The sequence below is a fragment of the Zophobas morio genome, unplaced genomic scaffold, assembly GCF_036711695.1.
Source record: "Zophobas morio isolate AGI-343-1 ecotype UQ-CSIRO unplaced genomic scaffold, CSIRO_AGI_Zmor_V1 ptg000021l, whole genome shotgun sequence".
In the NCBI taxonomy this organism is placed as follows: Eukaryota; Metazoa; Arthropoda; class Insecta; order Coleoptera; family Tenebrionidae; genus Zophobas; species Zophobas morio.
Genome location: NW_026972126.1, coordinates 23897655 through 23921852, shown reverse-complemented (window position 1 = coordinate 23921852; position 24198 = coordinate 23897655). Strand labels below are relative to the sequence as shown.

The window sequence follows — 24198 nt, the reverse complement described above, 5'->3', positions numbered from 1 at the left end:
AGTCTAAATTTAAGCTGTATCTACACCCTCGTTTTTCAGTATGGGGTTGGTTATTGTTCGGCGTGGGCATCCTCCAACCCATCCTCTGGTGGTCGATCGAAATCATCAAAAACCTTAGAAAAGAGCCGCTTTCCAAGGTACGACTTTTCCTTGAAACCGTACGCCATGTAATTAACTAATTGAGTATTTACATTTTCCCACACGACAATCGGACATCAACCGTAATTGAGTAAATAACAGACATTTCGTCTTCATTGTCCGTATTGACGAAAGTTGGTAACCGGTTCTCGATGGAATTCCACCGGTAAAACCAATAATAAAAATGCGTTAGTTCTTTCTGGATTTGGCTGGTTGCACAACTTCGAATCCAGTTTGTTTTGATTTAGTGTTGGAAGACAATACCTGACGCTAATCTTTAGTAGAAGCGTCAGACACATCTAATTCACAATTTATGCCCCTTTGAGATGACTCATCTCACACATTCATGCAGCAAGAGCCGACTTTGGTCTAAAATGCATAAGCTCTAGTGCAGACTTGGTAAATAAATGATTGTTTAACATGGTAATTTATGTTCGGCACATCCGTCGGGTTAATCGGATGCAGAAATCTTGGTCTTTCCACCTGTGGTCGTGATGCCTGCCAGGTAATTCCCTTAGCGAGAAATTATTTGTGGGAGAGTGCCACCAATCGCCCATTTCGCACTTTTTTAAAGTTAACGCTGTTAGTTTTATGGGTTGTTATTTGATCATAAATGCAAAGTTTAAGCAAATTCCTATTTCCAGGTAATAAACACAACAATTTCGACGAAAAACCCCAATTAATGTATAAACAACTGTGCGTGAGTCACGTTTCGGTCGAGGAAAATTTACAAAGAGAACACAAAAATCGAAATCCGGAGTAGAACCGAAAATCGTACTTACGTCACGATTTTTTAAACTGAGCCAATCTGAATCGAGCATTTCGTAGCGCGGGAAAACCGTCAAATTCAAGCTTCAAACGAAATGTATTGTTGTTTTTAACACTTTATCTGTGCCTCTTTAAGCTCAGTATTGTGAAACGACGCAAATATTTTAATCCTGTCGTTGTTTTTACGACTTCTAGAAAAACAAATAGCGTCAAAAGTGTCTCACTGGTTCATCAAAACGTGTTTATTTAATCTTTTAAGTTCCTGTTTTCTCCCAGATTTGCTTGTTGCAAAATATTTTTATCAAAAAATTAAGTTTAATGTCCCAATCAAAATTCCTACCAATTGTACACCCATGAAACCCGGCCTGCTGCAACTTTCGCAAGACGTACAAAAATTTTAAATGCTTCCAGGTAGTTCGTTCTTTTTCTTTTGCCTTTCTGTTCCTCTCTCTTTGGAAGACCCTGGCACAAATACGACTTATCAGTTTGAAATAACGCTCTCATTCCGTCTAATCCTGCATGATTTTCCCTGTTATGAGTGTTGAAATGCAGACGTATTGTTTACATGAATGTATTTTTTTAATGTGTTTAGGAAAAAATAAACAGCGTCACGTTTCATTGCTTAAACAAATCCATAAAACGATATCTTTTTTATCTTTAAATTCCTGTTTTCTCTCGAGTCGGACATGTTTTTCGTTTGTAAAATATTTTGTTTTTTAACGCTGATTTTTGAGTTAGTTAGTAATCGATTGGAATAATATTGGGTCAGAGAATAAAAATAGCAGTTGAATAGTAAAATTCGTTACAATAACGGGATAATATTAACCGTGCGAAGTGCATCTGTTGGTCGCAGTTCCATTAGGGCTTATTTATTATTGACAGCAATCGTAATCCGGGAAAAAGCAATATAAAGGTAGTAAATGAAAGCGGATTGATCGATGCTCATGCACACTAGGAGATTTGGAACCGCGAGACATTAATAATGAAAAATAATGATCACGTCAACATTTTCATTTACCTATGTACTGGATCAATATACAAAATTCAGTTACAGTTCACAAGAATTAAATAAACACAAACATACAACTGCCACGAAAATTCGTGGCCAAAATTTTTAGCACCATCACAAAATTGCGTAGGTCGTAACATGAAAGTCAGATTGTAGTGAGAACACCCACCTCCAATCAAATTCACTCCTTTTGCCTTTGCCCAATCAAGAACAAATTCGACGTCTTCTAAAGCTAGATAAGCGCAAGTGAACTCAAAATCTTGCATTGCACATTCTTGTCCACAAAAATTTCTTGAAATTTTCTTCAGAGGGTTAAAGCTTACATCGAATAATCTTACACTGTGGTTGTTAAAAATATCTTCTTCTAATGTTTCAATTCTATTCCCGTTGAGGTTCAAGTCGAGAGTAACGCGTGAGGATAAATTATCGAACGCGCTTCTTTCAATTTGAAAAATTTCGTTACACATCAAATAAATTTGAGCACTTTCTGTCGCGAGAAAACTAAAAACTCCTGCTTGTAAAGTTGTAATACGGTTTTCGAATAGGTGCAGACGTTCTAAGCGCGGTACCAACGTAAAAGCTTTGGAATTTATGGCTTTCAAAAGATTGTTGTTTAAATTTATCGAACGCAAATTGTCCAAATGAAGAAAAGCTTCGTCTTCTAACTCTTCAATTGAGTTATCATTTAAATTGATTTCTGTCACGACTAAGTCTCTAAATGTGTGTTTCTTTATTATAGTGATTTTATTTCCGGTAATTGCGATAAAAAAACTAACGTTTTGTAGAGAGTCGGAAAAACAGTTTTCTTCCAATTTTCTAATAAAACAACTGTTGAACGTAATTCCATCTAAAGGATTTCTGCAAGCTAAAATTTTGCAACACAATTCTGGAATGTCATTGTCCTCAACGAAAACAGATTGATTCTCATGACATTCACTGATTTCTTCTACGTTATAAAAATTTTGTACAACTCTCAGTTGTTCGAATATTTTGTAGTCGAAAGAATATGGGCCGCAAGCCAACACTTGTTTGTATAAAGCAACGATAATAACTAATACTTGTAGTGACGGCATTTTACAAAGGTGGGAAGAGACTAAGTTATGGAAACGACTTCCCCAAATATATTTTTCGAACGCAAAATGATCTCAAAAAAAAAATTAAAATGAATTTTCCCATTAAAACTTTAAGAACCTTAATAGCTAAAAGTAAGTTTTGAAATATCTAAAGACAATTTTTTTATAAAGAGGACTACTGTTTTAACTGTCTTTTTTAACAGCATATTATCGAAACCATTAGGGTTTATTTATTATTCACAGTATTCCAGAGAAAGCTATACAAAGTTTTAACTGAAATCGGAATATCGATACTGATGTGAACCAGCAGACATTTTTACAATGAAGGTCAGGTATTTGTAAAGAATTAAAAAAAAACTTATACAACTTTTTACTTCCCGAACGTAAGCGAAGGAAGTATTCTAATATCATCTAGATGGTAAAACGCTAACCAAAATCTAATCATCCCCCACGAGTGACCTGATGACGTCACTTCAAAATTGTACATTGTAAATGGGTTTTAAATTGTATAAAATGACAAAGTCGAATATTATTGCTTTCATCTATGTGCTCTGAGCATTTTTTTTATTCGCATCGATTTTTGAAGTTTTTAAGATATTTTTATTTTTTGGTTTTTCAATTGTTGACTTTTTCGTTATCCGATTTTTTAATTTCGCTATTTTTTCAACATTTCGATTTTTTAATTTTAGTTTTTCGATGTTCATTTTGACATTTTTGGATTTTTATTTTAAATTTTTTGTGTTTTTCGATTTTTTAGTACCCAGATATTTTAATTTTTTGATTCTTCAACTTTGGAATTTTACAATTTGTCGATTTTTCTATTTCTAGAAAATTTTGTTTCCCTGTTCGGTTGTTCAATGTACCTTTTTCGATTTTTCAGTTTTTAATTTTTTGATTTTTCAATTTTTTAGTTTTACAATTTTTCGAAGTTTTTTTGATTTTTAACATTTCACTTTTAATAAGTTTGTCCGTTTGTTGAAAAATTAAAAAAGGAAAAATTGAGAAAATGAAAAACCAAAGATAAAGTTCTTCCAAGTATGTGATTCCAAGTTTTTTTTATTTTCTCAATTCGAGATTTTTAAATTTTTGGTTTTTTTAATCGTTAATTTTTCGATTTTTCGAATTTTTAGTTTTTCGATTTTCATTATGATTTTTATTTTTCAGTAAAATTTTTGTATTTTTCGATTTTTTAAGGTGTGGATATTTTAATTTTTCGATTTTCTATCTGTTGAATTTTACAATTTTTTCGTTTTTTCGATTTTCCAATTCCTCGACTTTTAATTTATCACTTTTTCGAGTTTCAATATTACAAATTTTCGGTTTTACAATTTCTATCTTTTTCTCAGTTGTTCCATTTTTTAATTGCTTTTTTCGTTACCCAATTTTCAGTTTGCCAGTTTTTTCGATTTCTCGATATTTCAGGTTTGGTTTTTCAATTTTTGATTTTCAATTTTTCCATTTTCATTTTTTTTTTTTTCGAATTTTCAATTTTGTAATTGTTTCATTTTTAAATTGGCCGATTATTAGGGTTTTTATTATTCAATTGTAAATTCTTCGCTTTTCCATTATCCGAGTTTTCAGTTTCTATATTTTTTCAATTCTTCGATTTCCCAACTTTGAAATTTTTCGGTTTCAGTGTTTCGTTTTTCCGATGTTACAATTTTTTAATTTTTTCATGTTTCGTTTTTACAATTTCTTAATTTATTAGTTTTCCGGTTTTCATTTTAAAATTTTTGGATTTTGAAATTAATTTTTGTTTATATCGTTGACTATTTAATTTATAGAAGTTTTTGTTTTTCGTTTTTTCAAATTTTCACTTTCTCGATTTTTAATTAATCGGTGTTTTCAGGTTTCAATATTACAATTTTTCGATTTTTCAATTTTTCGATATTTTGAGTTTCCTTTTAAAATCTTTGGATTTTGAAAATACAAATCTTTGTATATTTGATTATTTAATTTATAGAAATTTTTGTTTTTCGTTTTTTCAACTTTTCAATTTCTCGATTTTTAATTAATCAGGGTTTTCAGATTTCTATATTACAGTTTTTCGATTTTTCAACTGTTTTTTTTCCGTTATCCACTTGTTTAATTTCTCATTTTTTTCTTTTTCGATTTTTCAATTTTAAAATTTTCGATATGTCAAGTTTCATTTTTCAATTTTTGATTCTCATTTTTTCGGTTTTTTCAGTTTTTCTTTATTTTAACAATTCTTCAACTTCTCAATTTTTAAATTTTTTGATTTTTCAATTTTATAATTTTTAGACGTTTCAGTGTCACAATTTTCTGATTTTTTAATTGAAAAATTGCAAAATTGTTTCGTTTTTCGATATTTTTATGTTTCAATTTCGGGATTTTTAATTTTTTCGTTTTCCCAATTTCTCAATTATCCGATTTTGCAGTTTTATTTTTAATTTTTCCATGTTTTTACGATTTTTCAATTTTTCGGTGTCTCGATTTTTTGGTTTTTCGATTTTCATTTTGAAATTTTTGTATTTTTCATTCTAAAATTTTTGTATTCTTCAATGTATTGTTTCGTTTTTCGATATTTTTATGTTTCAATTTCGGGATTTTTAATTTTTTCGTTTTCCCAATTTCTCAATTATCCGATTTTGCAGTTTTATTTTTAATTTTTCCATGTTTTTACGATTTTTCAATTTTTCGGTGTCTCGATTTTTTGGTTTTTCGATTTTCATTTTGAAATTTTTGTATTTTTCATTCTAAAATTTTTGTATTCTTCAATGTTTGGATGACACAATTTTCCGATTTTCCAATATTTTAGTATGGATAGATTCTATATATAAATATTAGTTCTTTTGCTGAAAAATAAAAAAACACAGAAAGTTTAAAACTCAAAAAATCGTAAAATTGGAGAACCAACAAAATAAAAAATGGAATAATTAAAAAATCGTAAAATCGAAAACTGGAGAATCTGTAAAATTAACAAATCGGTGCCGATTAAGAAAAATACTCCCACACAATAATAAATATAAATTTTTCGGTTTTTCAGTGTTTCGTTTTTTCGATGTTTCAATTTTTTAATTTTTCCAAGTTTCGTTTTTACAATTTCTTAATTTTTTAGTTTTTCGGTTTTCATTTTAAAATTTTTGGATCTTCAATTCAATTTTTGTTTGTATTTTTGACTATTTAATTTATAGAAGATTTTGTTTTTCGTTTTTTCAATTTGTCACTTTCTCGATTTTTAATGAATCAGGGTTTTCAGATTTCTATATTACAATTTTTAGATTATTCAATTGTTTTTTCCATTATACACTTGTTTAATTTCTCAATTTTTAAATTTTTTGATTTTTCAGTTTTATAATTTTTAGACGTTTCAGTGTTATAATTTTCTGATTTTTTAATTGAAAAATTGCAAAATTGTTTCGTTTTTCGATTTTTATGTTTCAATTTCAGGATTTTAAATTTTTTCGTTTTCCCAATTTTTCAATTATCCGATTTTGCAGTTTTATTTTTAACTTTTACATGCTTTTACGATTTTTCAATTTTTCGGTGTCTCGATTTTTTAGTTTCCTAGTTTTGGATTTTTCATTTTAAAATTTTTGTATTCTTCATTGTTTCGACGATACAATTTCCCGATGTTCCAATATTTTAGTGTAGATAGATTCTATATATAAATATTAGTTCGTTTGCTGAAAAATAAAAACAAAAACTGAAAGTTTGAAACTCAAAAAATTGTAAAATTGGAGAACTAACAAAGCAAAAAATGGAATAATTGAAAAATCGTAAAATCGAAAACTGGAGAATCTGTAAAATTAACAAATTGGTGCCGATTAAAAAAATGCTCCCACACAATAATAAATATAAAAGCAAATCTTATGGTTTTCCCTAGATCTTTGATACTGGAAATCAACACTTGAATACACACGATGAATAATACCTATTTGAATTTGGCGTGGGTTTGAATTTTAACTTAAGCTTTTCTTCATTTGAACAATTTGCGTAAGATATTTTTAGATAAGAATCGTTTGAAAGTCATAAATCCTAAAGCGTATAATATTTAGGCTTGTTCGGAAATCATATTAAAACTTTACAAAAGAGAGTTTTTAGTGTTTTCCACGCAGCGAATTCTCACATTGACTTGGCGTGCAATAACATTTTTCAACTTAAAAAAACTGCCTTTGATAGTTTATCATCGCATATTACCATCGTTTTGATCCTTAATGGGAATAGAAGTGAAACTTTGCCGGAAGATATTTTTAATAATCGCAGTTCCGGATTCGTTGATCTAGGGTTTAATCCTCTGAAGGAGATTTCGAGACATTTTTGTGAAAAACAGTGTGTAATGGAAAGTTTTCGATTCCACTGCACTTATCTAACTTTGGAAGACGTCGACTTTATTGTTGATTGGGCAAGGGCCAAGGACGTCTATTTGTGGGGATGTGAATGTTCCCAACACAATCCAGCTTTGACGGGGCAAGCTATAGAATTATGTGTTGGTGCTAAAAATTTTGACGACGCATTTTCTTGGCAATTATATGTTTGGTTTTTTTAGTCGTTCTTTATGTACTATGAATGAAGTTCACGAGCAGGTGTTTTTTTTAACATTGATTTTCAAAGCTTGCTAGAGAACTTTTTTTTTCTATTATATAGCATGTCCCAAATCGTCTTACATTAATATTGCTTTTTCAATAATAATAAATAAACCCCAATGCTTTCAATAAAATGTTGTTATTGAAAATAAATTGAAAAAGTAGCCCTTTTTGTAATAAATTTAATCGAAGAGTTAGAAGATGAAGCTTTCCGCAATCTGACAATCCGATTTCAATTATCAGCTGAGAAGCTTTCTCCAAAATTCGGTTACTGTGAATAATAAATAAACCCTAATGGTTTCAATGATATGTTGTTAATAAAAGTAAGTCAAAACAATATCCCTCCTTATAATAACTTCCTTAGTTAGGATAATAATGAAAATAAAAAGCCTATAATGTCGAATTCGGAACGTGTAAAAAATTGTTCTCGGAACATTTCAAAACTTACTTGAAGCTATTAAGGCTCTTAAGATTTTAATGCCAACGACTCGTATTAATTTTTTTCACAAGATCGCTTTTGCGTTCGAAAAATGTCATTTCCATAACTTAGTCAGACTTTCCATCTGACCGAAAACGTCCCTTACAATGTCTTTTCTGCAAATATTACTTATTTTCGTTACTTTTTACAAACACGTGTTGGCTTGTGGCTCGTATTCTTTCGACTACGACATCAGGGGACAAACCGGGTTTATAAAAAAAATTTCTAACGTAAAAGAAATCAGTGAATGTGGTTACGACAATCACTCTGTCTTCGTTGACGAGCACTACATTCCAGAATTGTGTTGTAAAATTTTCGCTTGCAAGAATATTTTGGAGGCAGTTACGTTTAACAGTTGTTTTATAAGAAAATTTGAAGAAAACTGCTTTTCCAACTTTTTACAAACTGTTCGTTCCTCTATCGCATTTACCAGAAACCACATAAGCACAATAAAAAAACATACATTTAAAGACTTAGCCGTGATACAGATTGATTTAAGTAACAATTTTATTGAAGAGTTAGAAGATGAAGCTTTTCACAATTTGAACAATTTATTGATTCTGCATTTAGATGGCAATCTTTTGACAGTCATAAATCCCAAAGCTTTTGCTTTGATTCCGCGTTTGGAAAGTTTGAGCTTGTACGAGAATCGTATTAGAACTTTACAACCGGGATTTTTTAGTTTTTTGTCGGCCAGGAATGTTGAGATTAATTTGGCATGCAATGAAATTTCTCAACTTAAAAAAAGTGCTTTCGATGGTTTGTCTTCGATCCTCGATTTGACTCTTAATGGAAATACGATCGAAATTTTGCCCGAAGATATTTTTAATAATCACAGTTGGCGATCGGTTGATCTATCCTACAATCCTCTGAAGACGATTTCGAGACATTTTTGCGACAAACAATGTGTAATGCAAATTTTTGAGTTCGATTGCGTTTATCTAACTTGGGAAGACTTGGAATTTATTGTTGACTGGGCAGAGGCGAAAGAAGTGGACTTGTATGGGGGTGGATGTCTTCAGTATAATGTAACTGTTATGTTACCTACAAAACTATGTGGTGGTGCAACAAATTTCGAAGACATTTTTTCCTGGAAGTTCTATGCTGGTTTTTATTTGCTTCTTCTAAATTATATCTGAATGACCACAACTTGACTGAGTTTGGACTGCTTTTTACTTCGATTTCTACACTAAACACGATCAGTAAATTGTGAAATTAATATCTACCACGAATAAATATCTATTAAATCTGTATCTTTTTTTTCAAAAATATAATGTTTATGTTCAGAGGTCGTAACTATTTCAGACTGAAAGCTAGAAAGTTGTGTAAGTTTTTACCTCCCTAGCGTAAGCCAGCATGATGTAGATGATAAACGCTAACCAGAATTTGTCTAATCATCCCCACCACTAATGCGATGACGTCACTTCAAAATTGTACATAGTAAATAGGTTTCAAAGTGTATAAAATAACTAAATAGTTTATGACTCCGTGTTGAGTTTTTACCCGAAACATCCAGATTTTTGGAAAAAAATCAAAATTATAAAACAACATTTTGCAATTTAATTTTGGATCTGCAAAACCGGATGCTTTGAAATCTTGCAGGTGTTTTAAGGTTAAGATAACCATGAATAATTTTTAATCAAAATATATTGACTTGCCCCCTCCAAAAAATTCATGACGTCAGCTCAAAATTCTGCCCAATAAATTACTTTTACAGTTTTCGAAGTTTATTTTGATTTTTATTTTAAATTTTTTGTGTTTTTCGATTTTTTAGTATCTAGATATTTTGATTTTTCGATTCTTCAACTTTTGAATTTTACAATTTGTTGAATTTGTTGATTTTTCTATTTCTAGAAAATTTTGTTTTCCGTATTTTTCTATTTTTGGATTTTTAATTAATCAGATTTTCGATTTTACTGTTCCTTTTTCTCAACTTTTCAAATTTTCAGTTGTTTTTTCAATTATCGAAGTTTTCAGTTTCTCAAGTTTTAAGACTACCATTTTTAAATTTCTCGGTGTTTCAAGTTTCATTTTTTCTATATTTGATTTTCAATTTTACAATTGTTCGGTTTTTCTGTTTTTTAAATTTTCAGTTTTTTCATTTTTAAGGTTACAATTTTTCCTTTTCCAATTTTATTGTTGACCTCTTGTTGAGTTTCTTTATTTTTGCAGTTCTTCGATTTCTCAATTTTTAAATTGGCCGGTTTTTCAATGTTTCTTTTTGTATCTTTCAGTTTTTAAATTTTGATTTTTCAAATTTTTAGTTTTACAACTTTTCGATGTTTCAGTGTTACAATTTCCGGATTTTTTGATTTTCTAAAATTTCACTTTTAATAAGTTTGTCTTTTTGTTGAAAAATTAAAAAACGAAAAATTGAGAAAATGAAAAATTAAAAATAAATTACTTCCAAGTATGTATATGATTTCAAGTTGTTTCGTTTATTCAATTTTTTATTTTCTCAATTAGAGATTTTTAAATTTTTGGTTTAGTTGTTAATTTTTCGATTTCTCGAATTTTTAGTTTTTCAATTTTCATTATGATTTTCATTTTTCAGTAAAATTTTTGTATTTTCGATTTTCTAATTCCTCGATTTTTAATTTATCACTTTTTTTTCGTTTTTTCGATGTTACAATTTTTTAATTTTTCCATGTTTCGCTTTTACAACTTCTTAATTTTTTAGTTTTCCGGTTTTCATTTTAAAATTTTTGGATTTTGAAATTAATTTTTGTTTTTTTGACTATTTAATTTAGAGAAGTTTCTGATTTTCGGTTTTTCAATTTTTAACTTTCTCGATTTTTAATTAATCAGGGTTTTCAGTTTACAATATTACAATTTTTCGATTTTTCAATTTTTCGATATTTTAAGTTTCATTTTCAAATCTTTGGATTTTGAAATTAACAATTTTTGTATTTTTGATTATTTAATTTATAGATTTTTGATTTTCGTTTTTTCAACTTTTCGATTTTTCGATTTTTAATTAATCAGGGTTTTCAGATTTCTATATTACAATTTTTCGATTATTTAATTGTTTGTTCAATTATCCACTTGTTTAATTTTTCATTTTTAAAATTTTCGATGTCAAGTTTCATTTTTCAATTTTTGATTCTCATTTTTTCGGTGTCTTTAATTTTTTCTTTATTTTTTCAATTCTTCAATATAAAATTGCGAAGTTGAAGAATTGAAAAAATAAAGATAAAATTAAAAACACCAAAAAAATGAGAATCAAAAATTGAAAAATGAAAAATTAAACAAGTGGATAATTGAAAAAACAATTGAACAATCGAAAAATTCTAATATAGAAATCTATAAATTAAAGAATCAAAAATACAAAAATTTTTAATTTCAAAATCCAGAGATTTGAAAATGAAACTTAAAATATCGAAAAATTGTAATATTGTAACCTGATTAATTAAAAATCGAGAAAGTGAAAAATTGAAAAAACGAGAAACAAAAACTTCTATAAATTAAATGGTAAAAATAGAAACAAGAATTAATTTCAAAATCCAAAAATTTTAAAATGAAAACCGGAAACCTAAAAAATTAAGAAATTGTAAAAACGAAACCTGGAAAAAGGAAAAAATTGTAAAATCGAAAAAACGAAACACTGAAAAACCAAAAAATGTGTGTTTATTATTGTGTGGGAGCAATTTTTTTAATCGGCACCGATTGGTTAATTTTACAGATTCTCCAGTTTTCGATTTTACGATTTTTTTATTATTCCATTTTTTGCTTTGTTAGTTCTCCGATTATACAATTTTTTGAGTTTTAAACTTTCAGTGTGTTTTTATTTGTCAGAAAAAGAACTAATATTTATATATAGAATCTATCCACACTAAAATATTGGAAAATTGTATCATTGAAACAATGAAGAATACAAAAATTTTAAATTGAAAAATCCAAAAATTTCAAAATGAAAATCGAAAAACTAAAAAATCGAGACACCGAAAAATCGAAAAATCGTATAAACATGGAAAAATTTAAAATAAAACTGCAAAATCGGATAATTGAAAAATTGGGAAAACGAAAAAATTAAAAATCCCTAAATTGAAACATAAAAAATCGAAAAACGAAATAATCTTGCAATTTTACAATTAAAAAATCAGAAAGTTGTAACACTGAAACGTCTAAGAATTATAAAATTGAAAAATCAAAAAAATTAAAAATTGAGAAGTTGAAGAATTGTTAAAATAAAGAAAAACTGAAAAAACCGAAAAAATGAGAATCAAAAATTGAAAAATGAAACTTGACATATCGAAAATTTTAAAACTGAAAAATCGAAAAATGAAAAAAATGAGAAATTAAACAAGTGGATAATGGAAAAAACAATTGAAAAATCGAAAAATTGTAATATAGAAATCTGAAAACCCTGATTAATTAAAAATCGAGAAATTTGAAAGTTCAAAAAACAAAAATCAATAATTCGTAATTTCAAAATCCAAAGATTTTAAAATGAAACTTAAAATATCGAAAACTTGAAAAATCGAAAAATTGTAATATTGTAACCTGAAAACACATCGAGAATGTGAAAAATTTAAAAACCGAAAAACAAAAACTTCCATAAATTAAATAGTCAAAAATACAAACAAAAATCAATTCCAAAATCCAAAAATTTTGAAATGAAATCCGGAAAACTAAAAAATTAAGAAATTGTAAAAACGAAACACTGAAAAACCGAAAAATTTATATTTATTATTGTGTGGGAGCATTTTTTTTAATCGGCACCGATTTGTTAATTTTACAGATTCTCCGGTTTTCGATTTTACGATTTTTTAATTATTCCATTTTTTGCTTTGTTAGTTCTCCGATTTTACAATTTTTTGAGTTTTAAACTTTCAGTGTTTTTTATTTTCCAGCAAAAGAACTAATATTTCTATATAGAATCTATTCACACTAAAATATTGGAAAATCGGAAAATTGTATCATCGAAACAATGAAGATTGCAAAAATTAAAATGAAAAATCCGAAAATTTCAAAATGAAAATCGAAAAACTAAAAAATCGAGACATCGAAAAATTGAAAAATCGTAAAACATGGAAAAATTAAAAATAAAACTGAAAAATCGGATAATTGAAAAATTGGGAAAACGAAAAAATTCAAAATCCCGAAATTGAAACATAAAAAAATCGAAAAACGAAACAATTTTGCAATTTTTCAATCAAACAATCAGAAAATTGTAACACTGAAACGTCTAAAAATTATAAAATTGAAAAATCAAAAAATTTTAAATTGGGAAGTTGAAGAATTGTTAAAATAAAGAAAAACTGAAAAAACCGAAAAAATGAGAATCAAAAATTGAAAAATGAAACTTGACATATCGAAAATTTTAAAATTGAAAAATCGAAAAATGAAAAAAATGAGAAATTAAACAAGTGGATAAGGGAAAAACAATTGAAAAATCGAAAAATTATAATATAGAAATCTGAAAACCCTGATTAATTGAAAATCGAGAAATTGAAAAGTTGGAAAAACGAAAAACAAAAATCTATAAATTAAATAATCAAAAATACAATTTTTTAATTTCAAAATCCAAAGATTTAAAAATGAAACTTAAAATATCGAAACATTGAAAAATCGAAAAATTTTAATATTATAACCTGAAAAAAACGAAAAACAAAAACTTCTATAAATTAAATAGTCAAAAATACAAAAAATTTTAATTTCAAAATCCAAAAATTTGAAAATGAAAATCGCAAAACAAAAAATTCAAAAAACTGAAAAACGAAACATGGAAAAATAAAAAAATTGTAACGTCGAAAAAGCGAAACACTGAAAAACCGGAAAAATTAAAATTTGAGAAATCGAAGAACAGAAACTGAAAAATCGGATAATGGAAAAGCCAAGAATTGTACAATAAAAACCCTAATAATTATTTGAAGAAAGTGAAAAACTAAAAATCAGCAAATTTAAAAATGAAACAATTACAAAATTGTAACTTTGAAAAAAAAATGAAAAATTGAAAATCAAAAATTGAGAAACCAAACTTGAAATATGGAAAAATTGAAACAATTGGCAAACTGAAATTCGAGTAACGAAAAAAGCAATAAAAAAAACAAAAATTTAAAAATCTCGAATTGAAAAAATAAAAAATTAAAGAAACGAAACAACTTGGAAGTACTTTATTTTTGGTTTTCCATTTTCTCAATTTTTCGTTTTTTAATTTTTCAACAAACGGACAAACTTATTAAAGGTGAAATTTTAAAAAATCAAAAAATCGGGAAATTGTAACACTGAAACATCGAAAAATTGTAAAACTAAAAATTGAAAAATCAAAAAATTAAACACTGAAAAATCGAAAAAGAAACATTGAAAAACCGAACAATTTAAAAATTGAGAAATCGAAGAACTGCAAAAATAAAGAAACTCTAAATCGAATAATTAAGAGGCCAACAATAAAATTGGAAAAGGAAAAATTGTAACCTTAAAAATGAAAAAAAACTGAAAATTTAAAAAACAGAAAAATCGAACAATTGTAAAATTGAAAATCAAAAATAGAAAAACCGAAACTCGAAACACCGAGGAATTTAAAAATTATAATCTTAAAACTGGAGAAACTGAAAACTTCGATATTTGAAAAAACTGAAAAGTTGAAAAATTGAAAAAAAGGAACTGCAAAATCGAAAAACTGATTAATTAAAAATCCCGAAACAGAAAAATACGGGAAACAAAATTTTCTAGAAATAGAAAAATCAACAAATTGCAAAATTCCAAAGTTGAAGAATCGAAAAATTAAAATATCCAAGGACTAACAAATCGAAAAATATAAAAAAATTAAAATGAAAATCCAAAAATGTCAACTAAAATTAAAATCGAAAACTGAAAAATTGAAAAAAAAACGAAACATTGAACAATTAAAAAAAGTGAAATACCGAAATGTTGAAAAAATTGCGAAATTAAAAAATTGGATAACGAAAAAGTCAATAATTGAAAAATCAAAAAATAAAAATATCTTAAAATGGACAAATCGAAAAAACGAGAAATTGTAAAATTCAACAGATATAAAATAGATAAATTAAAATATCTACAAATTAAAAAATCGAAAAATACAAAAATTTTACTGAAAAATAAAAAGCATAATGAAAATATAAAACTAAAAATTCGAGAAATCGAAAAATGAATAATTAAAAAAACCAAAAATTTAAAAATCTCGATTTGAAAAAATAAAAAATCGAAGAAACGAAACAACTTGGAATCACATACTTGGAAGTACTTTATTTTTAATTTTTCATTTTCTCAATTTTTCGTTTTTTAATTTTTCAACAAACGGACAAACTTATAAAAGCGAAATTTTAAAAAATCAAAAAATCGGGAAATTGTAACACTGAAACATCGAAAAATTGTAAAACTAAAGAATTGAAAAATCAAAACATTAAAAACTGAAAAATCGAAAAAGAAACATTGCAAAATCGGACAATTTAAAAATTGAGAAATCAAAGAACTGCAAAAATAAAGAAACTCAACAAGAGGTTAACAATAAAATCGGAAAAGGAAAAATTGTAACCTTAAAAAGCTGAAAATTTGAAAAACAGAAGAATCGAATTGTAAAATTGAAAATCAAAAATAGAAAAAACGAAACTTGAAACACCGACAAATTTAAAAATTGTGATCTTAAAACTTCAGAAACTGAAAACTTCGATAATTGAAAAGACAACTGAAAATTTGAAAAATTAAAAAAAAGGAACTGTAAAATCGAAAAACTGGGTAATGAAAAATCCAGAAATAGAAAAATACGGAAAACAAAATTTTCTAGAAATAGAAAAATCGACAAATTGGAAAATTCGAAAGTTGAAGAATAGAAAAATTAAAATATCTAGGCACTAAAAAATCGAAAAACACAAAAAATTGAAAATAAAAATCCAAAAATGTCAAAATATACATCGAAAATCTGTTAAAGTAATTTATTGGGCAGAATTTTGAGCTGACGTCATCAATTTTTTGGAGGGGGTAAGTCAATATATTTTGATTAAAAATTATTCATGCTTATCTTAACCTTAAAACATCTGCAAGATTTCAAAGCATCCGGTTTTGCAGATCCAAAATTAAATTGCAAAATGTTGTTTTATAATTTTGATTTTTTTTTCCAAAAATCTGGATGTTTCGGGTAAAAACTCAACACGGAGTCATAAACTACATGTGGACTATGTTATTTTATACACTTTGAAACCTATTTACTATGTACAATTTTGAAATGACGTCATCGCATTAGTGGTGGGGATGATTAGACAAATTCTGGTTAGCGTTTACCATCTACATCATACTGGCTTACGCTAGGGAGGTAAAAACTTACACAACTTTCTAGCTTTCAGTCTGAAATAGTTACGACCTCTGAACATAAACATTATATTTTCGAAAAAAAAAAGATACAGATTTAATAGATTTTTATTCGTGGTAGATATTAATTTCACAATTTACTGATCGTGTTTAGTGTAGAAATCGAAGTAAAAAGCAGTCCAAACTCAGTCAAGTTGTGGTCATTCAGATATAGTTTAGAAGAAGTAAATAAAAACTTGCATAGAACTTCCAGGAAAAAAAGTCTTCGAAATTTGTTGCACCACCACATAGTTTTGTAGGTAACATAACAGTTACATTGTACTGAAGACATCCACCCCCATACAAGTCCACTTCTTTCGCCTCTGCCCAGTCAACAATAAATTCCACGTCCTCCCAAGTTAGAAAAACGCAATCGAATTCAAAAATTTGCATTACACATTGTTTGTCGCAAAAATGTCTCGAAATCGTCTTCAGAGGATTGTAGGATAGATCAACTGATTGCCAACTGCGATTAGTAAAAATATCTTCGGGCAAAATTTCGATTTTATTACCATTAAGAGTCAAATCGAGGATAACACGCGAAGACAAACCATCGAAAGCACTTTTTTTAAGTTGAGAAATTTCATTACACGCCAAATTAACGTCAGAATTCCTTGCCGACAAAAAACTAAAAAATCCCGGTTGTAAAGTTCGAATACGATTCTCGTACAAGCTCAAACTTTCCAAACGCGGAATCAAAGCAAAAGCTTTGGGATTTATGACTGTCAAAAGATTGCCACCTAAATGAAGAATCAACAAGTTGTTCAAATTGAGGAAAGCTTCGTCTTCTAATTTTTCAATAAAATTGTTACTTAAATCAATCTGCATCACCACCAAGTCTCTAAATGTGTGTTTCTTTATTGTGGTTATATGGTTTCTGGTAACTCTGATAACAGAACGAACGTTTAGTACAGAGTTGGAAAAGCAGTTTTCCTCAAATTTTCTTATAAAACAATTGTTAAACGTAACTGCATCCAAAATATTCTTGCAAGCGAAAATTTTGCAACACAATTCTAGAATGTAATGCTGGTCAACAAAGACAGACTGATTGTCATTACCACATTCACTGATTTCTTCTACGTCAGAAATTTTTTTTATAAACCCGATTTGTCCCCTGATTTCGTAGTCGAAAGAATACGAGCCACAAGCCAACACGTGTTTGTAAAAAGTAACGAAAATTAATAATGTTTGCAGAAAATACATTGTAATGGACGTTTTCGGTGAGGTGGAAAGTGTGACTAAGTTATAGAAATGACTTCCAAAATTATATTTTTCGAACGCAAAAGCGATCTTGTAAAAAAAATTAATACGAGTCGTTGGCATTAAAATCTTAAGAGCCTTAATAGCTTCAAGTAAGTTTTGAAATGTTCCGAGAACAATTTTTTACACGTTCCGAATTCGACATTATAGGCTTTTTATTTTCATTATTATCCTAACTAAGGAAGTTATTATAACGAGAGCTATTGTTTTGACTTACTTTTATTAACAACATATTATTGAAACCATTAGGGTTTATTTATTATTCACAGTAACCGAATTTTGGAGAAAGCTGCACAGCTGGTAATTGAAATCGGATTGTCAGATTGCGGAAAGCTTCATCTTCTAACTCTTCGATTAAATTTATTACAAAAAGGGCTACTCTTTCAACTTATTTTCAATAACAACATTTTATTGAAAGCATTGGTGTTTATTTATTATTATTGAAAAAGCAATATTAATGTAAGACGATTTGGGACATGCTATATAATAGAAAAAAAAAGTTCTCTAGCAAGCTTTGAAAATCAATGTTAAAAAAAAAACCTGTTCGAGAGCTTCATTCATACTACATAAAGAACGACTAAACAAAACCAAACATATAATTGCCAAGAAAATTCGTCGTCAAAATTTTTAGAATTTAATTTTTTAAGATAACCGTTACAAGTTAAAATTCAAACTGACGCCAAATTCAAATATTATTCATCGTGCGTATTCAAATGTTCATTTCCAATATCATAGACCTAGGGAAAACCATACGATTTGTTTTTATATTAATTATTGTGTGGGAGCATTTTTTTAATCTTCTCCAGTTTTCAATTTTATGATTTTTCAATTATTCCATTTTTTGCTTTGTTAGTTCTCCGATTTTATAATTTTTTGAGTTTTAAACTTTCAGTTTTTAATTTTTCAATTTCGTATTTTTTTTTTTTTCAGCAAAAGAATAGATATTTATATATAGAATCTATCCACACTAAAATATTGGAAAATCGAAAAATTGTATCACTGAAACAATGAAAAATGCAAAAATTTTGAAATGAAAAATCCAAAAATTTCAAAACGAAAATCGAAAAACTAAAAAGTCGAGACACCGAAAAATTGAAAAATTGTAAAACATGGAAAAATTAAAAATAAAACTGCAAAATCGGACAATTGAAAAAATCGAAAAACGAAACAATTTTGCAATTTTTCAATTTTAAGTTTTCAAGTTCTTGGTTTTCAACTTTGATCAAAATGAAATTTTACAAAATCGAATAACTGTAATACCGAAACATTGAAAAATGCAAGAACAAAAATTGAGAAATTGAAAAATCGACAAAACGAAACAATTTTGCAATTTTTTGATATGAAATTTTTCAAATTCTCGACTTTTCATTTTTTAATTGTTCAACAAAAGGAAAAATTTATACAAACCGAACTTTTAAAAAACCGAAAAATTGTAACACTGAAACAGCAAAAAAAAAGATAATTAAAAATTGAAAAATTGAGAAAATCAACAAAAAGAAACAATTTTGCAGTTTTTCGATATAAAATTTTTTAAATTCTCAATTTTTAATTCTTTATTTTCTCGATTTTTCATTTTTTAATTGTTCAACAAAAGGACAAATTTATTCAAACCGAGATTTTGAAAAATTTTAAAATCAAAAAATTGTAACATTGAAACACAAAATTTTAAAATTGAGAAGTTGAAGAATTGAAAAAATAAAGAAAAAATTAAAAACACCGAAAAAATGAGAATCAAAAATTGAAAAATGAAACTTGACATCGAAAATTTTAAAATTGAAAAATTGAAAAATGAAAAATTAAACAAGTGGATAATTGGACAAACAATTGAATAATCGAAAAATTGTAATATAGAAATCTGAAAACCCTGATTAATTAAAAATGGAAAAATTGAAAAGTTGAAAAAACGAAAAACAAAAATCTATAAATTAAATAATCAAAAATACAAAACTTTTTAATTTCAAAATCCAAAGATTTGAAAAAGAAAATTAAAATATCGAAAAATTGAAAAATCGAAAAATTGTAATATTGCAACCTGAAAACCCTGATGAATTAAAAATCGAGAAAGTGAAAAGTTGAAAAAACGGAAAACAAAAACTTCTATAAATTAAATAGTCAAAAATACAAGCAAAAATTAATTTCAAAATCCAAAAATTTTAAAATGAAAACCGTAAAACTAAAAAATTAAGAAATTGTAAAAACGAAACATGGAAAAATTAAAAAACTGTAACATCGAAAAAAAGAAACACTGAAAAACCGAAAAATTTATATTTATTATTGTGTGGGAGCATTTTTTTTAATCGCCACCGATTTGTTAATTTTACAGATTCTCCAGTTTTCGATTATACGATTTTTCAATTATTCCATGTTTTGCTTTGTTAGTTCTCCAATTTTACAATTTTTTGAGTTTTAAACTTTCAGTTTTTTTTTATTTTTCAGCAAACGAACTAATATTTATATATAGAATCTATCCACACTAAAATATTGGAAAATCGGAAAATTGTATCATTGAAACAATGAAGAATACAAAAATTTTCAAATGAAAAATCCAAAAATTTCAAAATGAAAATCGAAAAACTAAAAAATCGAGACACCGAAAAATTGAAAAAACGTAAAACATGGAAAAATTAAAAATAAAACTGAAAAATCGGATAATTGAAAAATTGGGAAAACGAAAAAATTCAAAATCCCGAAATTGAAACATAAAAAAATCGAAAAACGAAACAATTTTGCAATCTTTCAATTAAAAAATCAGAAAATTGTAACACTGAAACGTCTAAAAATTATAAAATTGAAAAATCAAAAAATTTAAAAATTGAGGAAGAATTGTTAAAACAAAGAAAAACTGAAAAAACCGAAAAAATGAGAATCAAAAATTGAAAAATGAAACTTGACATATTGAAAATTTTAAAACTGAAAAATCGAAAAATGAAAAATATGAGAAATTAAACAAGCGGATAATGGAAAACCCAATTGAAAAATCGAAAAATTGTAACATTAATTAAAAATCGAGAAATTGAAGTTGAAAAAAAGAAAAACAAAAATTTCTATAAATTAAATAATCAAATATACAAAAATTCTTAATTTCAAAATCCAAAGATTTTAGCAATGAAACATAAAATATCGAAAACTTGAAAAATCGAAAACTGAAAATATTGAGAAATTGAATTGCATAATTGAAAAACCGAAAAATTATAAAATTTAAAATTTGAGAAATCGAAGAACAGAAACTGAAAAATCGGATAATGGGAAAGCCAAGAATTGTACAATAAAAAAACTAATAATTATTTGAAAAAAGTGAAAAACTAAAAATCGGCAAATTTAAAAATGAAACAATTACAAAATTGTAACTTTGAAAAAAAAATTAAAAATGGAAAAAATTGAAAAATGAAAAATTGAAAAACTAAACTTGAAATATGGAATAATTGAAAAAATTGGCAAACTGAAATTCGAGTAACGAAAAAAGCAATTAAAAAAAACAAAAATTTAAAAATCTCGAATTGAAAAAATAAAAAATTAAAGAAACGAAACAACTTGGAATCACATACTTGGAAGTACTTTATTTTTGGTTTTCCATTTTCTCAATTTTTCGTTTTTTAATTTTTCAACAAACTGACAAACTTGTTAAAAGTGAAATTATAAAAAATTAAAAATCGGGAAATTGTAACACTGAAACATTGAAAATTTGTAAAACTAACAAATTGAAAAATCAAAAATATAAAAACTGGAAAATTTTAAAAGAAACATTGAAAAACAGAACAATTCAAAAATTGAGAAATCGAAGAACTGCAAAAATAAAGAACCTCAAAATCGATTAATTAAGAGGTCAACAATAAAATTGGAAAAGAAAAAATTGTAACCTTAAAATTGAAAAAACTGAAAATTTAAAAAACAAAAAAATCGAACAAATGTAAAATTGAAAATCAAAAGTAGAAAAAACGAAACTAGAAACACCGAGAAATTTAAAAATTGTAATCTTAAAACTTGAGAAACTGAAAACTTCGATAATTGAAAAAACAACTGAAAAGTTGAAAAATTGAAAAAAAAGGAACTGTAAAATCGAAAACCTGATTAATTAAAAATCCCGAAACAGAAAAATACGGGAAACAAAATTTTCTAGAAATAGAAAAATAGACAAATTGTAAAATTCAAAAGTTGTAGAATCGAAAAATTAAAATATCTAGGTAACAAAAAATCGAAAAACACAAAAAATTTAAAATAAAAATCCAAAAATGTCAAAATAATCATCGAAAAACCAAAATTAAAAATTGAACACTGAAAAATTGAAAAAATTGAAATACCGAAATGTTGAAAAAATTGTGAAATTAAAAAATCGGATAACGAAAAAGTCAAGTATTGAAAAATCAAAAAATAAAAGTATCTTAAAATGGACAAATCGAAAAAACGAGAAATTGTAAAATTCAACAGATATAAAATCGATAAATTAAAATATCTACAAATTAAAAAATCGAAAAATACAAAAATTTTACTGAAAAATAAAAAGCATAATGAAAATCGAAAACTAAAAATTCGGGAAATCGAAAAATTGATAATTAAAAAAAACAAAAATTTGAAAATCTCGATTCGAGAAAATAAAAAATCGAAGAAACGAAACAACTTGGAATCACATACTTGGAAGAAAGTACTTTATTTTTAATTTTTCATTTTCTCAATTTTTTTTAATTTTTCAACAAAAAGACAAACTTAATAAAAATAAAATTTTAAAAAATCAAAAAATTAAAAACTGAAAAATCGAAAAAGAAACAGTGAAAAACCAAACAATTGAAAAATTGAGAAATCGAAGAACTGCAAAAATAAACAAATTCAAAATCGAATAATTAAGAGGCCAACAATAAAATTGGAAAAGGAAAAATTGTAACCATAAAAATGAAAAAACTGAAAATCCAAAAAACAGAAAAATCGAACAATTGTAAAATTGAAACTCAAAAATAGATAAAACGAAACTTGAAACACCGAGAAATTTAAAAATTGTGATCTTAAAACTTGAGAAACTGAAAACTTCGATAATGAAAACACAACCAAAAATTTGAAAAATTGAAAAAAAAGGAACTGATTAATTAAAAATCCATAAATAGAAAAATACAGAAAACAAAATTTTCTAGAAATAGAAAAATCGACAAATTGTAATATTGAAAAGTTGAAAAATCGAAAAATTAAAATATCTAGGCACTAAGAAATCGAAAAACACAAAAAATTTAAAACAAAAATGCAAAAAGTATAGACTCATCAATTTTCTACATTTTAGGTAGGAGTTATTGGGCAATTTTTTAGAGGGGATAAGTAAATATATTTTGATCAAAAATTATTCATGCCTATCATAACCTTAAAACATCTGCTAGATTTCAAAGCATCCGGTTTTGCAGATTCAAAATTAAATTGCAAAATGTTGTTTTATAATTTTGATTTTTTTCCAAAAATCTGGACGTTTCGGGAAAAAACTCAACACGGAGTGATAAACTACATGTGGACTATGTTATTTTATACAATTTGAAACTTATTTACTATGTACAATTTTTAAGTGACGTCATAGCATTAGACAAATTTTGGTTAGCGTTTTACCATCTACATCATACTAGCTTACGGCTAGGGAAGTAAAAACTTATATAACTTTCTAGCTTTCAATCTGAAATAATTACGACCTCTGAACATAAACCTTATATTTTTGAATAAAAAAAGATACAGATTTAATAGATTTTTATTCGTGGTATATGTACATTAATTTCACAATTTACTGATCGTGTTTAGTATAGAAATCGAAATAAAAAGCAGTCCAATCCCAATCAAGTTGTGGTCATTCAGATATAGTTTAGAAGAAGTAAATAAAAACCAGTATAGAACTTCCAGGAAAAAATGTCTTCGAAATTTGTTGCACCACCACATAGTTTTGTAGGTGACATAACAGTTACATTGTACTGAAGACATCCACCTCCATGTAAGTCCACTTCTTTCACTTTTGCCCAGTTAACAATAAATTCGACGTCTTCCAAACCTAGAGAAGTGCAATTGAACTCAAAAATTTGCATTACACATTGTTTGTCGCAAAAATGTCTCGAAATCTTCTTCAGAGGATTGAAGGCCAGATCAACTGATCTCCAACTGTGATTATTAAAAATATCATCGGGCAAAATTTCGATCGTATTTCCACTAAGAATCAAATCAAGAATAACACGCGAAGACAAACTATCGAAGGCACTTTTATTAAGTTGAGAAATTTCATTGCAAGCCAAATTAATCTCGGAATTCCTCGCCGACAAAAAACTAAAAAATCCCGTTTGTAAAGTTCTAATACGATTTCCCAACAAGCCCAAACTTTGCAAGCGCGGTATCAACGCAAAAGCTTTGGAATTTATGACTGTCAAAAGATTGCGATCTAAATGCAGAGTCAACAAGTTGTTCAAATTGAGAAAAGCTTCATCTTCTAACTCTTCAATAAAATTGTTATTTAAATCGATCTGTATCACGTCTAGATCTCTAAATGTGTGTTTCTTTATTGTGGTTAGATGGTTTCTGGTAACTCTGATACAGGTGCGAACATTTTGTACGCAGTTGGAAAAGCAGTTTTCCTCAAATTTTCTAATAAAACAATTGTTAAACGTAATT

The 24198-nt window shown here is 26.9% G+C and overlaps 2 protein-coding genes across 3 annotated transcripts in view; one reads left to right on the top strand and one right to left on the bottom strand.

Moving 5' to 3' along the window:
- Positions 1–24198, bottom strand: part of LOC135133099 (uncharacterized) — a 200295-nt gene that overhangs the window by 144633 nt on the left and 31464 nt on the right. The window lies entirely within an intron of this gene.
- The window catches only part of LOC135133098 (sodium-dependent nutrient amino acid transporter 1-like), a 48661-nt gene that overhangs the window by 3168 nt on the left and 21295 nt on the right, over positions 1–24198 (top strand). For both annotated transcript variants that reach the window (XM_064061359.1, XM_064061360.1), the window contains exon 8: positions 40–137. In XM_064061359.1, coding sequence (XP_063917429.1) covers positions 40–137 — 98 coding nt within the window. The remainder of the gene's footprint in view (positions 1–39; positions 138–24198) is intronic.